Source organism: Ictalurus punctatus, chromosome 7, assembly GCF_001660625.3.
Source record: "Ictalurus punctatus breed USDA103 chromosome 7, Coco_2.0, whole genome shotgun sequence".
In the NCBI taxonomy this organism is placed as follows: Eukaryota; Metazoa; Chordata; class Actinopteri; order Siluriformes; family Ictaluridae; genus Ictalurus; species Ictalurus punctatus.
Window position 1 is genome coordinate 14,312,929 of NC_030422.2, and position 16,735 is coordinate 14,329,663.

The following is a 16,735-nucleotide window of genomic DNA, read 5'->3' on the forward strand; positions in this document are numbered from 1 at the left end:
AAAAAGATTTTGGCACCTGTTCAAATGATTTTATAAAGAAAAAGAGGCATAGGCAGATCATTTGCGGCCTCTCACGTCGTGAGTTGTGGGTTTGAGAGATTGAGTGTGTCATAGCTCGAGTGTGTGTAAATTATGTGATGAAAAATGTCTACTTTTACCTTCTCTACTATGAGCCAGCCCCCACCCCACAGCACAAACCATTTATTTCTCGTCTCTGTTCCCCTCCCCATTGCAGACCTTTGCCCTGGATCTTGCCTCATTTCTGCTAAATATTTACCTGGTTTTTCATGTGTCTGATGTGTGTGTGTGAGAACTCAGCTCTGTTACAGTGCTCGTGTTCAAGAAGATAAGCTGCCACAAAATGTCCGACAGTCTCCGGCTTTTAGTGAAAAATGCCAAACAGGTGGTTATGGTGTGTAAAAACGGGGAGAACTTTCTGACCAAAGATGGGATGCAGAATTTGGCAGTTCTTGAGAATGCAAGCGTGGTCATTGGACAGTAAGTCATATTTGAAAGCATGTTACGAGTGGCATATTTCTATGAGAATGTATACACTTGACTGGAATGAAATAGAAATTATGCTGTGTTATGTTTGTGCTCATGCATTGGCTGTGTCTGTCTATATGTCTGTGTTGATTCTAGTAATGGACTTATCGAAGCCGTGGGACCTGCAGACTCCATCGAGTCCCGCTTCAGAGAAGCTGTATTTGATCACGTTTTGGATGCTACTGGCATGTGTGTTCTTCCTGGCAAGTACTCTGCAGCCACCTATTTTGTATAATTCAAATGATCATAATATTAAGTCACCTATTTTTTTTTTTTTTTCCAGGTTTGGTTGACGCACACACTCATCCGGTTTGGGCTGGGGACAGAGTACATGAGTTTGCAATGAAGGTAGATTTTAAAAGTCTTCAATCAGCAAGTTCCGCCTTTCTTTATTTACATTTATTCACTTAGCGGACGCTTTTATCCAAAGCGACTTACAAATGAGAAAAATACAAGCAAAGTGATATATCAAGCAGAGAACAATAAAAGTAGTATTTAAGGGCAGTGAAAATAAGATTCCTTGCAAAATTGATATGTAGGTCATGGCATGCATACTAACACACTGTGTGTGTGTGTGTGTGTGTGTGTGTGTGTGTGTGTGTAGCTAGCTGGAGCCACATACATGCAGGTGCATGAGGCCGGTGGGGGCATTCACTTTACAGTGACACACACACGTGCAACAAATCCAGAAACTCTGCTGCAAGGGGTGAAAGGTCGTCTAGAGCGCATGCTGAGAGCTGGAACTACACTGGTGGAGTGTAAGAGCGGTTATGGACTGGAGCTCAATACCGAACTCAAAATGTTGAATGTTATAGATGCAGCCAGGAAGACCATGCCTATTGGGATATCCTCAACATACTGCGGTGCACATGCAGTGGCCAGGTGAAACACATAATACTAGTCCTTTTTCATTATTGCTTATATACGGTCTCTTGTTATATACAAAGCAGGCCAATGTATAAGTGTTGGAATACAGTCTAACACTAAGTTTTTCATCTTCATGCTGTGGTTCATGTGTTCGCAGCTAGAACTGGATTAGGAACTGCTGATCCAGTACATAATAAAACCCACATATTTTCTCTGTCATTTTCATAATCTCACGCACACTCTTGACTTCTGCTCGTGTTCAGAGGTAAGACTATGGAGGAGGCAACTGAGGACATTCTCTCAGTGCAGCTGCCTGCTGTACAAAAGCAGATTTCCGCTGGCAACCTGCAGGTAGACAATATTGACGTGTTCTGTGAGAAAGGAGTTTTTGATCTGAATTCCACACGCCGAATTCTCCAGGCTGGGAAGGACATGGGTCTCAACATCAACTTTCATGGAGATGAACTGCATCCTATGAACTCTGCACAGGTGTGTATACGTATTATGTTACTGTGTATATATATCTGAGTGTATATAAAGTATTCATAGGTCTTCAAAGAGAGTCAACACACTTCATCTGGCTCAAATCTACACCGAATTAAAAGGACTGATGGTCATATAAGTGCTTTTCCATTAGATACAGTGTTGTGAAAGTTTTTTTCTGATTTCTTCTATTTTTGTGTATCTCTCATACTAAATTGGTTCAGAAATTAAAACAAAATCTAAAATAAAACAAAGGCAACCTGGGCAAACACAAAAAGTTTTTAAATGATAATGTTATTTATTGAAGCAAAAAAAGTTATCCAATACTAACTGGGTCTGTGTGAAAATGTATCTGCCCCCATAGTTACTACTTCCCCAAATTTATGAAACTGCATTTATAATGCAGCTGGCCTGGACGCAACTTGATTACTGCAAATCCTGTTCAATCAAAACACTTAAATAGAACCTTTTCAACAGCATGAAGTTGGTTAAAAAGTCTTACATAGTAACACACTATGCCAAAGTTGCAAGAAATTCCAGAAATGATGAGGAAGAAGGTGATGGGTGAAGGTGAGGGTGACATACATCAGTCTGGGAAGGGTTACAAAGCTATTTATGTCCTAATGGGAAAACTCAGCACAGTAGTGAACTTTCCCCGCAGTGGCTGACCTTCTAAAATTTCTCCGGTCAAGTATGGTGGTGGAAGTGGTGTGGGGATGTTTTGCTGCTTCAGGGCCTGGGCAACTTACAATAATTGAGAAAAATATGAATTCTGCTCTCTGCCAGAAAATCCTAAAGGAGAATGCCTGGTCTTCCAACTGTAAATTTAAACTCAAGAGCAACTGGATTATGCAGCAAGACTATGATCCAAAGCACAGGGATAAGCCCACCACTGAATAGCTCAAAAAAAGCACCAATTGAACCAATTGAGATGCTGTGGCAGGACCTTAAACGGGCAGTTTATGCTCAAATGCTCGAAGGCTCCAGTGGGGCCGGACTAAAGCAGTTCTGCAAAGAAGATTGGGCCAAAATTCCACCACAGTGTCAATTAGGGCAGTTTAAACACAGTATTGAAACAGGTCACTTGAATAATTTTCTTACTAGAAAAATCGGTTTCTTTGACTCTTCACATAAAACTAAATATCAAGTTCCAGAGAACAACTAATATTTTTAAAAGGTATCATTATGCAAAGGAAAAGGGTATGAATAGTTCTTTATTGTCTTGCACTGTCATGTAGTAAAGCACTATTATTAAAAGGCAAATAAGAGACACATATAGAGAGAAAGCTTAAACGCAACACCAATATAATGCAATACCTGCGTTTGCCCTTTTTGCTCTGACTCCTAATGTTAGCTTGGGGCGGAGCTTGGTGCTTTAGCCATAAGTCACCTGGAGGAAGTGACTGATGAGGGCATTGCTGCCATGGCAAGAGCAAAAACATGTGCTGTTCTGCTGCCTACCACTGCCTACATTCTCAGGTAGATGTTTAGAGTAAAAACAGTAGAACCTTGCTAATAAAGCTTAGAACTGCAAACCATGAATGAGCAGAAATCAATATTTCTATCATCAAAACAGGCTTCCATGTCCTCGGGCCAGAGATATGCTTGATGCTGGAGTTATTGTAGCACTTGGGAGTGACTTTAATCCCAATGCTTACTGCTGCTCAATGGTAACTAACATATACATACATGTTTTAACACTATGTAGATGAAATACAGCGTATTAGCTTTGTGTGTGTGTGTGTAACACTCTTTACAATACTTTTTGGTAGCCTATGGTGATGCACTTGGCCTGTGTGACATTGAAAATGTCGATGCCTGAAGCTCTGGCAGCTGCCACAATAAACGCAGCCTACGCGTTAAATCACTCACAGTCACATGGATCTCTGGAGCCTGGCAAACAAGGAGATCTTCTCATCATTAATGCCCCACGGTACACACATCATCCACAAAATTCATGCTTTAATGCATGGAAAAGTTTAGAATTTATGATCATGATGGTCTGAAATACTGGATTATTAAAGAACACTGGATTACTATATTGGGTTTGATAACATTTTAACTTATTTCCAAACCTATGGTATCATGGTCCATATTTAAATACAGATCAGGGATAGGTATGAGACGATACGTAAAGACATGATACAAGACATATCCTGATACAGACTTCACTTCACAAGATCATATTGACACAAAGAATATGAATTTTTAATACATTTATTAAAAAAGTAATGGAAACTATTTAAACCAGTGCAATATCAATACATTGTATTGTAAGGAAATAAATCAGGCTTTGTAATATAAGGTGCCATTTTCCCCAATTATTGACATGGAAAGAATGTTTGATGGAATATTGTGCCTTAAATGATTAGACTACATAAGAAATAGTCTAGTATCTTATGTATATGGTGTCATCACCACCCCTATTGCGGTCTGACATCCATGTGAAATGCACAAGCATGCCACACTTACCAGTTTAATAGTACAGATCAGGACAACAATCGTGATTTTATTTTGTATATTTCCTCATCCCACTGAAATTAGTTTCTGGTCACTTCATCGCTAGTGCAACACATGATGTGCTTCTGAATAATTTTGAGACGTGATTGTGATTTACATCAAAACACAGCGCACGGGCATTTATTTTAACCCGCATTTGAGACCTCAGTCAAGCCAGGCACGATAGAAACCAGAACCTGCGTCTCAATTCGCCTACTACCCATCCTAAATAGTATCCGAGATTAGAATTAGTGTGTCCCAAATCTAGTATGTTGAAATGAGTATCCCAAAGACACCTGGATGGTCTACTACTATATGTACGTTAGATTTTGTAAGTGTGGATCACTTTTTCAGCTATTATTTCCCACAACTCCTCGCATGATGGAGGAGTCTTGTGACGGTTTGCTTTGCCGAATTCAAGGACGCATTTTAGAGAGGAGTAAATGAAACATGGAAAAAATAAAATCAAGGGAATATGGTAAATTAAATTATATAGTATAAATTCTATAAGGAATAATGAATGAATAAAAGCTGAAATGCAACAAAGAGTGTGTTTATGGTGACAGTGTGCATAACTAGGCAACAATGTTCCTAGACTCTTCTGTTACATGACACATTACAGTAGTATGTTCCAGTATTTGCATACTCTTTTGCAACACACTCAAAAGTATATACTGTGTGGGGGAAAGAAAAAAAAAAAAAAAAAAAAGAGTATATACCTTTAGTACATAGTAGTAGTAGGCGAATTGGGATGCAGAGAGAGTGCATGTATATAATATATGGCAGATTATGGTAACTACCTTCCGATGGATCGTGGATAGTGTGGCTTTTTCAGTATCAGTGGGGCTTGTGTTTGACACAAGAGCCATAACGCTTCCTTCTTATTAGCTTAACTTTCTGGACTATTTGTGCTCTGTACGCCGTTACCACTGGTGTTGCTGCCGAGTGTGTAAAAAGAGGTAGCACTTATAATGAATATTAAATAGAACACCTCAGAGAAGCAAAAATCAACTCACCAGTATTTTGAATCACGATAGACAAGACAGCGAAACTCTGTCTCATGGGATGAATAGTCCACTGTCTCACCATTTCTTCTTACTTTGTGCAGATGGGAGCATCTTATCTACCAGTTTGGAAGCCATCAGGAGCTGGTGAGATTTGTCATCATCAAAGGCAACATTGTTTATGAAAATGACAAGGTCTTGGACCTCTGAATGTAGAAACATTCTTTTATTTCAAAGAGCTGCTGATAATCAACAGTTTATGTGAAGACATGTATGGCTGTTATTAAGGTGCTGTGAAGTCAAACATTACAATACAAACTCCCTGATCAAAAAAAAAAAAAAAAGACGATGTTTTTTGTACAGGGGGCTTTCAGTGAAGATATAAATTATATTATATAATTTAAATAACGATACGAAATGACTAAAATATATGTAGTATACAAAGGCATATGAGTTTGTCAAATAAAAAAGTAGCTTAAAAAAGGTAGCTTAGAAATATACAATAACACCTCAGGTCATTTTTGCCATTAGTTTGTACTTTACAGACATTAGCAATATCACTGTTAAGTCAGTAGACAGCAAGCTGTGCAAAAATGTGGTGGATTATTCCACACTTTTCTGTTTTCAACAGAAAACAGAATCAATACTTATAATTTATTTAAAAAAAAAAAATCACATTTATTTGATCTACATTTATATATACACACATTTTGAATGAAACTGCTGGATTTGAGAATACTACACACCCATACAGGAAAAGCTTGTCGTTCAAGAATAAAACATTTATATTTTATATAGTTACAAAACCAAGAATGTCCAATACAAAAAAGCAGAAATGTATGTGTGATGCACTGGCTCTGTGCAATAAATAAATTCAATAAAAAGAAATCTCAGCTTTGTAGTCGTGTGCAGTCAGCTCCTTAGAGGAAAAGCACGGTTCAGGATGAGCTCCACATTGTCTCCACCTAGCGCACAAGCCTCCAGCACACACACCAGCCTCCGATTCGTCAGCTGTGCTGCAGTGGCAATCAAATCAGCTGTGGGTGGAGAAACACAGAGGCTGTAATTAAAGTACCGTTGTGATTGTAATATATGTTTACTTGCAAAGATATCGGTCCACCTAATTGAATTAATTTCGATCCCCATTTGTATATACCCTAAACTCGGTTCATACAGTGCGCTCCACTAATATTGGCACCCTTGGTAAATATGAGCAAGGAAGGCTGTGAAAAATTGTCCTTATTGCCTAACATTTGATCTTTTGTTCAAATAATTCACAAAAATACTCTCGTATATATCAAACAACTGCATACACGGCACAGGTTTATCTAAAAAAAAAAAAAAAAAATGATGTGCGTGCACAACAATTATTGGCCCCCCTATGAATTCATATGATAAAAATATATTTGAAGTATATTCCCATTGATATTTTAAAATTTTTTAGTACACCTGGGTGACTAGGAACAGGAAATTGTTCAATCATGTTCCATGGGGGTATAATTATGAGGCAACACATAGACCAAATTCTCTTACTCATTCATAACAATGGGTAAGACCAAGGAATATAGCTGTGATGTGCGGCAAAAGGTTGTTGAGCTTCACAACATGGGACGTGGCTATAAGGAAATAGCACAAGCATTGAAAATGCCCAAGTTCCAGTCAACTGAAAATGTTATGAATCAACCTGGAATTGGACGCGTGCTTACATTGTCTCAGCGCACTGTGAAGAGGACGGTTTGAGTGGCCAAAAAATCTCCAAGGATCACAGCTGGAGAATTGCAGAAGTTAGTTGCATCTTGGGGTCAGAAAGTCTCCAAAACTACAATCCGAAGTAACCTACAGCACCACAAGCTGTTTAGAAGGGTTTTTTAAAAAATTTTTTAAAAAAAGCCTCTACTCTCATCCAAAATCAAACTCAAGTGTCTTCAGTTTGCCAGACACTACTGGACCTTCAAGTGGGATCGGGTTCGATGGTCAGATGAAACCAAAATAGAGCTTTCTGGCAATAAACACCAGAGATGGTTTTAGCGCACACAGAGAGGTAGCCATATGGAAAAAGTACCTCATGTCCACGGTTAAATATGATGGTGGCTCTTTAATGTTTTGGGGTTGTTTTTCTGCCAGAGGACCTGGACATTTTGTTAGGATACATGGTCTCTATGAAATATCAACAAATATTAAAAGAAAACTTGACTGCCTCTGCCAGAAAGCTTAAAATGGACCGTGGTTAGATCTTTCAGCAGGACAATAATCCAAAACATCCATCAAAATCAACACAGAAATGGTTTACTGACCACAAAATCAAGAGCCTGCCATGGCCATCCCAGTCCCCTGACTTGAAACCCATAGAAAACCTGTGGGGTAAACTGAAGAGGAGAGTCCACCAGCATGGACCTCAAAAATTGAAGGACCTGGAGAGATTCTGTTTTGGAGGAATGATTTCAGATCCCTCGCCATGTATTCTCCAACCTCAACAGGCATTATAGAAGACTCAGACCTGTTATCCTGACAAAGAGAGTTAGCACAAAGTAATGACTAAAAGGACACCAATAATTGTTGCACATATATATTTAACAAGGAGATATATATATATATATTTTTTAGAAACCTGTGTTGTTTTTTTGCAATTGTTTGATATCCATGAGAGCAGAGTATTTCTGTGAAGTTTTTGAACAAAAGATAAAAAGGTTAAACAATAAAGACAATTTTTCACAGCCTTCTTCACTCATATTTACAAAGGGTGCCAATATTATTGGAGGACACTGTATATAGCAAAATGTATGCTCATGTGAAAAACAGCATTTAGTGGCAGTGCTGAAATGAAACAGGAAACAAGAAGCATGTATGTAAGTTCTTGTAAAAAGCCTCCTCATTCTTACACAACAGAAGATTGAATATTTTTTGGCCACAAGTACATTAAATATATGGTACATGTTGAAATAAAAAATACTTTACAAATGAATACATTTCTACTAGCAGGAGGATATGTTTTCGATGGAGTTATTTTTTTTTTACCTGGGCTTGGGGGTGGAGCATGTGAAGAGAAGCCACCATGTGAAAGGACAGACTCCCATGTGTTGTCGTGTGTCACGGGTAGGGGCTTCCAGTGCAAGGTCCCAGGAGTGGCAGGGAAGAAGATGACATCCAGCATCACTCCATCTGATAAAACTGCATACACACACACATTCACACATAAAATGTTTGTGATGTGGTGTGTGGGCCTCTGACAATGGTCACAATTGTGTGTGCGTAAACACATTTGTTTTCTTCTGTCATTCCAACCTCTCATTTTTAAGGTGAAGTAACCAGTGTAACAATGGGCAGGGCTAAAGGACTCCAGCTCTCTGCGTGGGAGGAGTCTGTGGAAACTGTTGGTCTGCATTCCCACAGCTGCTGCTTGGACGTGCCGTCGTTCATAACAGAAGCTCCACGGTAATGTCTCAAGGGCGACATGAGGCATACCAATGTGGGACTGCATAGGGCTACTGGGTGGCATGGAGAAATCTTCGTCATCATCGTCTTCATAATCATCGTCGTCATTTCCAACCAGAAATTCCATAGCTCCATCAAACATAGAGAAATCTGCAGAAGGAACAAGACGTTCCAAAACATTAGCTGCCCCAAAACCAACCGCGTTACACTTTCATACGAACAAATCATTCATTTTAAAGACCCTGCCCTTCAAAGACAACTGTTCTTCAGCAGATTTCAGGCCTCTTTTTACATTTCTCCAGCCAGGAATTAGCATTTGCCCTCAGACAGGAAATGCCTGCTCAGCTCTATTCCTGTAAAAAAAGGGAACTCACAAGGCATACATAATCTGAACAGAGGGTATCGTATTAGGTGGGAAGAAGAGGAAGGCTTGTCAGTGTTGTCATTGTAATTGCTGTTCACCTTGATGTCAGCAGACAGCTTTAAAATTGAAAGCTGCTTCTTTAAAACTTTATAGAACATTTACTTGAACAGCAGCATTCGGCATGCTGCTAAAAACACTTTTAACGGAAGTGTCTATAGATCTCTCACCGTTCTCTGCATCCTCCTCTGTTGATGTTCGATGAAAAGGTGATGCCAACCTGACAACAAGAACACGTTGTTTGAAAGAAGCAGAAAACTCCAGAGCGCTCTCGCGCTCTCTCTCTCATATACACATTACCTCTTTCTGGAGCTGCTGCTAGAAGAAGCAGCGGTAAAGAGCAATTTCCTTTTTGTTGGAGTTTTAAAAGGGTCTGACCTACAAAACAAACAGTATCGCAATCACAATGCTCATACAGGGCACATTATGCACAAATACACAAGAAAGAAACACAAACCCTTCTCTTTGTCTGGGCGCTCTAGGACTAAGTTGAGCTGTTAGTGGGTCTGAATTCTGCATCGCCCTCATATCCTAGGAGAGAGACACAGAAAGATTTTATTATAAAAACTGATATGTGATTAAATCCTTGATGACATGAGATGTATTCAATATACAGTGTGTGTGTGTGTACCTGTCTGCAGTGGTAGCAGGCTGCAGTGATAGTGCACTGAACAACAAAGCGTTGTCTCTCTCTGTAATGTAGCCTGTCACACTGGAGCTTCATTTCTCCTCCACTGATCAGGCCTGCCTCACCTGAACAATACAAACACACACAATTTCACTGTTTTAGTGCATATTTATATCATCATATTTTTAGTGCCTTTCAAGTAAGCTGTACACACTCGTTACATGGTCTCCAGACTGTCAATATGGATGCAAACCATATTGAATGTTCTTCAAAGATGACAAAATACTGCCCGTGGACTACATTTCTGTATTTTCCTGACAGGTATGATCATTTCGCTAGATTTGTTAAGAAATCATTATTATTATTATTTTTTGGAATTGGTTACATATTTGAACATTCTGTAAAGAAGCACAGCTCTGCTTTCGCTCTTGTTGTTGCCATCGTAAACATATCATAGTCTCTCTTTCAGCAAGTATACCCATATCTGACACCATGTTCTCAAGTGACATGAGCTCTGAATAAATAATTCAAATGAATCTGCAAGCAACGTGATAAATAAATAAATAAATAAATGTGTCACACAAGGCAGAGATAATCAGCAGTCGGCATAATTAAAGACTTTTAATAATAAATAAAAAGTCATACATGTCTGCTCATCTAAAGTATTCTAATTCTAATCACTAACAATATTCATAATAATGCAGTCTTTCGTCTAATAATCCAATCCATGTGACTTACACCATGGACAATGGCATACTATATGACCAAAAGTCGCCGCCCCTCGTTTATGGAATCAACTGCCACTGGACATCTGCCTTGCACCTTCATTTACCACTTTTAAAAAGAGGCTAAAAGCATATCTTTTCTCCCAGGCGTTTTAAACTTTTACTATTGTCTATTGTGTGTCTTTATTTGGTTTTAAGCTGTTTTCTATTTTATTTTTCTTTACTCTGTTCAGCACTTTGTTCAGCTTTGCTGTGTTAAATGTGCTTTATGAATAAAATTTACTTACTAACCATGAGATTTTGGTTTCAATTCAAAATTATTATCCCCCCCTTGGCTCGGATTTCGAGTTCATTATCTCATGCTTTACCGCGTCGGTTTTCCATAAAGCTTTGTAGAGAAACAGGCAGGGGTGGGTAGCTGAAGTATCCTCCAATCACAACCCTGTCCAGCATGTTGCCCTCGTCCACTTGTTTCAACCACTGCAGGAATTGTCGGACTGGACGGATCCCTCTGTATGGCATAGCGTGGTGGGAGCCGGTGCCTGTGTGCCATCAGACAATCAGACCTCAGAAAAACAAAAACATGTGCATTATGTATTGAAAGCTGGGTGGGTGAACACGTGTGTGTGTGTGTGTGTGTGTGCGCGCGCGCGCGTGTCCAGTACCTGTGCAGTACACCTGGGTAAATGAAGTATTGCTCAAATACTCAAAAGTTGTAGCACTGCCAACTGTACTCCTTAATAGCTTGAGCCTAGTACAGACAACCAGTGCCACTGAGAATGATAAAAGAAAAAGAAAAAAGATTTGAACAATAACGCTTTGCATTACATCTGTTTTAATAAAAAGACGATATGTGCGATTACTTGGTTGGATTTGGCTTTGGATGTCTGGCTGTGATGTCGAAAAAAGCTTAATGGTGATTGGTTGATCTGTGGTCCCATCTTCCAACCGGAGCCACCGGTACTCTTCAAATTCTGACCTCCGTCCATCTTGAAACGAAACAAAACGGATCAAAACAAAACGAAACGACGGATTTCAGTATACAGAAACGGCTATTGGCTCGAGTCCCGCTGTGCTGCGCTACTGAAACAGAAAACACACTCCTCTGATTAGGTTCACTTAGTTGAGCGAGTTGTTTGTAGTGTTGTCTCACCCTTACTCCTGATACGTTCTTGTCGGCCCGCAAAAACAACCACGCCGATAACGTCGCAGATGGTGCTGTCAGGAGAACTTTGTAGATCATGTCTGCAGAAGACATGACACACAGTGAACGTACTATACAAGCAAACAAAATAACAAAAGAACTATGAACGTACCCTATGTTGCCAAAAGTATGCGGACACTTCACCAATCACACCTGCGTGTGCTTGTTGAACATCTCATTCCAGATTTAATCCCCTCCCCTTTTGCTCTCATAATAACCTGCACACTTCTGCGAAGGTTTTCCACTAGATTTTGGAACATAGCTGTGGGAATTTGTGCTCATTTAACCACAAGAGCATTAGCAACATTTTAGACAAATGTGTGCATCCAACTTTGTGGTAAAAGTTTGGGGAAGGCTCATATACGGGTGTGACAGTCGGGTGTCCGCAAACATTTGTCCAAACAGTGTATCATCTTTATAAGACTACAAACAACGGAGATATGAAAAAGTCAAATATTTGGTGGCCAAACTGTAGGTGGGTGAATCAGTCACTGTAAGAATATTGACATTTGCATCAGAAAGAGGAACAGCAATATCCAAGCTCCATGACGGAGATAGACAGACAAGTTATATTACTAAAACAATTCAGCTTCGGCAATTCAATTCGTCTTCAGTGACTCGCTCTGTTTCCATAAAATTCTTGGAGTCATCAAGTCAAAACAGAAATGTAGGCATTTTTATGTTACTTTTATTAAAGTGCAAAAACAGGCTTTTTCATTAGTCCTACAAAACTGTACTTCTACTTCTCAAAACTAAATAGCAACCCTGTGATGCAGTCTCAGAAAAAACCATATGCAGCAGGTTTCACAAAGCTGGATTTTTTTTAAAGCAGTCATTTGGAAACAAACCATTGCATAACCTGGCTAAACCCCTTGGGTCCTTGCTTCAAATTTTACAACTGCAAACTGTCTTAAAGACAATTTTCAGAGAAAGTCTATGCTAATAAAACAATACTCCTTGTTTATAAAATATCCTAAATATCTTCCAGACTGAATGCTTTTTTTTGTAGTTTAGAGAATGAAAGGGTGGAGATCTAAAGGTTGTAGAAGTTGTAAAGGTTGTAAAGCGCTGTTAAGTAAGCCAGAGTGAACTGGTGATGGAAATTCTGAAATTTGAATTTAAAAATGATACAGAGTTTTGGGTTAAACTGTATACTATTAGTTTAAAAAACAAAAAACAACCCCCCCCCCGTGTTTATGTATGGTTACCCGGTGAGGAAGTTATGTGGCAGGTCTGGTAAACCCCACTCAGGTGAAACTTGCTGTTTTGGAATGATGGTGACTTTAGCTGTAGGATTTCTGGAGTTTAGACTGATCTCTGATAGAGAAGGAGAAAAACAAAGAAAGGTTAAAATGCTAGACAAGCCAAATACTGAAAAGCATGAAACAGTGATTGTATGTGTCGGATTGGGTTTTTTTACACTTGTGTCAATTATACTGGGGTTGGTGGGAAACAATTTTACAGAAGAGGCCTGAATAGCAGAACCCTGTTCTCTGGTGCAGTGAATGCAGCGGATGGAACTTTATCTATGATGCGCAACGATGAGAACGGTAGCTGGATGTTTCTCTGTACCAATATTTGGTTCTGCATCTTGTCCGCTCCGGCTGCTGTAGCTGTCCTTCACTCTGTACCGACACAGTCTTAAAACCTGACCAGGCTGCAGGCAACGGTACCAGTCTAAGCATATGCTGTTCCACAGCACCACGCACACACTCATGGAGCCGTCAGCGACCTGTAGCTCGGCCTGCCACAGACAGAGAAGGTAACTTACGAGTTAGTAGAAGGAAGGAGTAAATTCTGTGTTTTTACAGTTACATTTATATAGCGCTTTTCTAGACACTCAAAGCGCTTTACATACTATGGGGGTGGGGGAATCTCCTCAACCACCACTAGTGCGTAGCATCCACCTGGATGATGCAACAGCAGCCATAGTGTGGCAGAATGCCCACCACACACCAGGTATTAGTGGAGAGGAGAGAATGATGTAGCCAATTCAGGGATGGAGATTATTAAGGGGCCATGACAGATAAAGGCCAATGGGGGAATTTCGCCAGGACACCGGGGTTATACCCCTACTCTTTACGATAAGTGTCCTAGGATTTTCAGTGACCAGAGAGTCAGGACCTCAGTTTAACGTCTCATTTGAAAGACGGTACTGTTTTTACAGTATAGTGTCCCTGTCACTATACTGGGGCATTAGACCCCACATAGACCACAGGGTGAGCGCCCCCTACTGGCCTCACTACATGTTTTGCTACATTGGAGTTTCCTGTCAACTCATAGTCATAACCTCTGACCTTGTACGGGCATTCACAGCTCTGCTCTGCTTTCCCATAATACATCAGTCTGGATTTGTGCAGAACCCGCACGCACAGAGCTCCTCTGCGACGTAGTGAGCCACTCAGGAAGCGCCGATGGAGCTCTGCTAGAGACACTACCGGCTGTACATCTGTTCAAAGGCAAATTCATTCAATGAACATTAACAAGCTGCAACACAATAACACAAAGTATTAACAAGTAGCATCAAGTGGGAAAAAAAGAAGCTGAACACAATCGTTATCAATAAAATTTACACTGCAATGGTTATGCACACCTTTTCAGTTTCCTTTGGCTGAACCCCAAATCACTTTCCACACAACACAACTAATGATTCAAGCCCTTGTGCTCTTATACACAGTTCAGCTCGTTGTACTACCCATCGGTGGTAAGAGATCACTACTGACCAGATATCTGAATGATGTACCAGTTTAAGCAAAGCAGTGGCACTAACATGGTAGTGTGTGTTGTGTTGGTACAAGTGTACCAGTAAAGGTAACAGAATTTATTATTCAAGTAAAATTGAGTAATAAAGTCATCTAGATCAATACTCTTGTAAAAACTGAAGTACGTCGTCAAATTCGGCACAAAGGTTAAATTAGAAAAGGAAAAGGGATGTCTGCCTCAAATTTTTAGTTACTCAAAGTAATTGCAAATATCTGACTATAGACAAAAGGTTGTGCAGTAGTGCTTCTTAAATGTAGAAAGTAAGAATGTAAACATCAAAAGTATAAGGTGAAAGGAAATCTCAAGTCAAGTAGGTTAAAGAGACTTAAAGTCCACATGAAGTGCCTTGAAGCATGCGGTGTTATTCGATGTGTTGACGTAATTTCCACTGAAACAGGAAGTCAGGACGGGACATATCGAGTAGTCACTCCGCCTTTTTAAATAGCGACATAGGTTGCGTCCGAAAATTGAAAAATGCTGCCTTCGGAGGACGCGTTCCAAGGTAGGAAGGCATCGAGGCACGTCCGAATCCAAAGCTAGCTTCACTTCCTATCTCATGAGATACCTTCATCTGATCGATTTTTGGAGACAGCATAGATGTAAGCTTCGCTGCCTTTGATATCCCACAATACTGTGTGTGTGTGTGTGTGTGTGTGTATATGTGTGTGTGTCCGAAGGGCAGTGGCTTTAATCGATTCTGGTCTAGCTCAGAAAAATAACATGGTGTGTTACAGGGCAGTTTTTGTAGAAATGTAAGTTTTATTTTCACTTTCAACAACTTTTGATTGCGTTTCTACTAGGGCTGCAACTAACGATCATAATCAATTACTTGGCCGATTCTTTTTTCGATTAATTGATTAATCGGATTGGGGGTGAGGGCAAACTTTCAGTACCATTTTTTGGTTTATTTAAAATAAAATCCACAAACTGAGTGTTACAAATATAAACTTCAGACTAAAACTTTACACAACTGTTTGTCCAATTATATAAGACTGAAAAGAACCCAATACACACAGATACACACCAGAATATATATTATTCATTAGGACTGTAGTTTAATTCAGTGCTTTATGTGCATCCATAAAAATAATGCATAAAGACATATATAAAATAAACTAAATATATAACTAAGTATTTAAACAGTAAACTGAAGAAACTTATTGTCGGTGATTCTGGGTATTCTGGCTAGTGGCGTCGCATCGAGCGCGTATGATGTCATGTGCAGTTGACTAGGAAGCAGCTTATACTTCCTGTTAGTAAAAACCCGCTAGCGTTCCCTTTGAGATGATATTACCTTTCTAAAATTCATACACTAGATGGTAGAGTACTCCATGCATAGTGTAAGTGTACAGCACTTAATTAGGGACTCAACTTCAGTAGTTACTCTCTGAAGCGTGTTTTCGGAACAGAAGTAACGTAATGAGTAAACGCACCCCGTGCCGACCAACTAATTGATAATGAGATTCGTTAACAACGATTTTCATAATGTATTTTATCGATTAGTTGTTGCAGCTCTAGTTTCTACCGAGAAGTTAGTGTTGTAGTTGCTAAATTTTTGCTTCGTTATCGCCTAAGCGCTAATTATATTTCAAAAGGGTTATCAAAATGTCTTTGAGTATCATACAGTTAATACATAATTGTATAAGTTCCTTTTTTAAAAAATTTTTTTTTATACATACACACATATGTATGTATGTGTGTATGTGTATATATATATATATATATATATATATATATATATATACACACATACATACATATACACATACACATATACATAATGAGCAGCTAGTAACCTAGCAACGACATTACATTATGCTGCCTCAGAAGCCTGTCCGAAACCATTTCCGGAGGTGCCTTCGTGTGCAAACCCTGCCTTTGAAGTCACTGCCTGATAGGGCAGCAAGGCAACAAGTCAGCTGCCTAAGTTTTTTGGATGCAGCCGTAATATCCACTGAAACAGGAAATCAGGACGAGACATATTGAGTGACTCCTCCCCCTTTTTATGTAGCCAATAGCATTTAGCTTACCTCACAGCCTGGGATAAATCATACTTGACAGTTAGTACCATGACAATAGATACTTAAGATTCTAGAGCGCATTTGCTTGGACAGAAAATGTGATGAGACGCTGAAGTGCAGAATGATGTCATCAAATCTGTTG

General features: G+C 39.5%; 3 protein-coding genes across 5 annotated transcripts in view; 2 read left to right on the forward strand and 1 right to left on the reverse strand.

Moving 5' to 3' along the window:
• amdhd1 (amidohydrolase domain containing 1) lies at window positions 1–6,292 on the forward strand. Its single transcript, XM_017472138.3, has 9 exons — window positions 1–498; window positions 643–749; window positions 830–894; window positions 1,151–1,428; window positions 1,677–1,902; window positions 3,251–3,375; window positions 3,473–3,566; window positions 3,669–3,829; window positions 5,504–6,292. Exons 1-9 carry the CDS (start codon window positions 362–364, stop codon window positions 5,607–5,609), a joined length of 1,299 nt encoding a protein of 432 aa, XP_017327627.1. The 5' UTR covers window positions 1–361; the 3' UTR covers window positions 5,610–6,292.
• Window positions 5,611–16,735, reverse strand: part of si:ch73-71d17.2 (RPA-related protein RADX) — a 12,563-nt gene continuing 1,438 nt past the window's right edge. Inside the window, exons 2-16 of one of the 2 annotated variants that reach the window (XR_008396665.1) lie at window positions 14,107–14,258; window positions 13,382–13,553; window positions 13,018–13,126; window positions 11,759–11,850; window positions 11,469–11,594; window positions 11,271–11,378; window positions 10,974–11,147; window positions 9,884–10,005; window positions 9,710–9,783; window positions 9,553–9,630; window positions 9,423–9,472; window positions 8,682–8,981; window positions 8,415–8,567; window positions 7,694–7,904; window positions 6,299–6,436 (exon numbers count right to left, since the gene is read on the reverse strand). Coding sequence is in view for 1 of the 2 variants with exons in the window: in XM_017472136.3 (XP_017327625.1) it covers window positions 6,312–6,436; window positions 8,415–8,567; window positions 8,682–8,981; window positions 9,423–9,472; window positions 9,553–9,630; window positions 9,710–9,783; window positions 9,884–10,005; window positions 10,974–11,147; window positions 11,271–11,378; window positions 11,469–11,594; window positions 11,759–11,850; window positions 13,018–13,126; window positions 13,382–13,553; window positions 14,107–14,258 (1,835 nt within the window). In the remaining variant the exon portion in view is untranslated. Of the gene's footprint in view, window positions 6,437–7,693; window positions 7,905–8,414; window positions 8,568–8,681; window positions 8,982–9,422; window positions 9,473–9,552; window positions 9,631–9,709; window positions 9,784–9,883; window positions 10,006–10,973; window positions 11,148–11,270; window positions 11,379–11,468; window positions 11,595–11,758; window positions 11,851–13,017; window positions 13,127–13,381; window positions 13,554–14,106; window positions 14,259–16,735 lie in introns of both variants that reach the window. The other variant, XM_017472136.3, reaches the window with a different exon arrangement.
• Window positions 15,034–16,735, forward strand: part of LOC108267751 (NACHT domain- and WD repeat-containing protein 1) — a 26,114-nt gene continuing 24,412 nt past the window's right edge. For both annotated transcript variants that reach the window (XM_053681309.1, XM_053681310.1), the window contains exon 1: window positions 15,034–15,171. The gene's annotated coding sequence lies outside the window, so the exon portion shown is untranslated. The remainder of the gene's footprint in view (window positions 15,172–16,735) is intronic.

Coding starts and splice junctions, on each gene's coding strand:
- amdhd1 (XM_017472138.3), top strand. CDS start 362: ATGTCCGACAGTCTCCGGCTTTTAGTGAAAAATGCCAAACAGGTGGTT. Junction 750..829: donor TGGCATGTGTGTTCTTCCTG/GCAAGTACTCTG, acceptor TTTTTTTTCCAG/GTTTGGTTGACGCACACACT. Junction 3,830..5,503: donor CTCATCATTAATGCCCCACG/GTACACACATCA, acceptor TACTTTGTGCAG/ATGGGAGCATCTTATCTACC.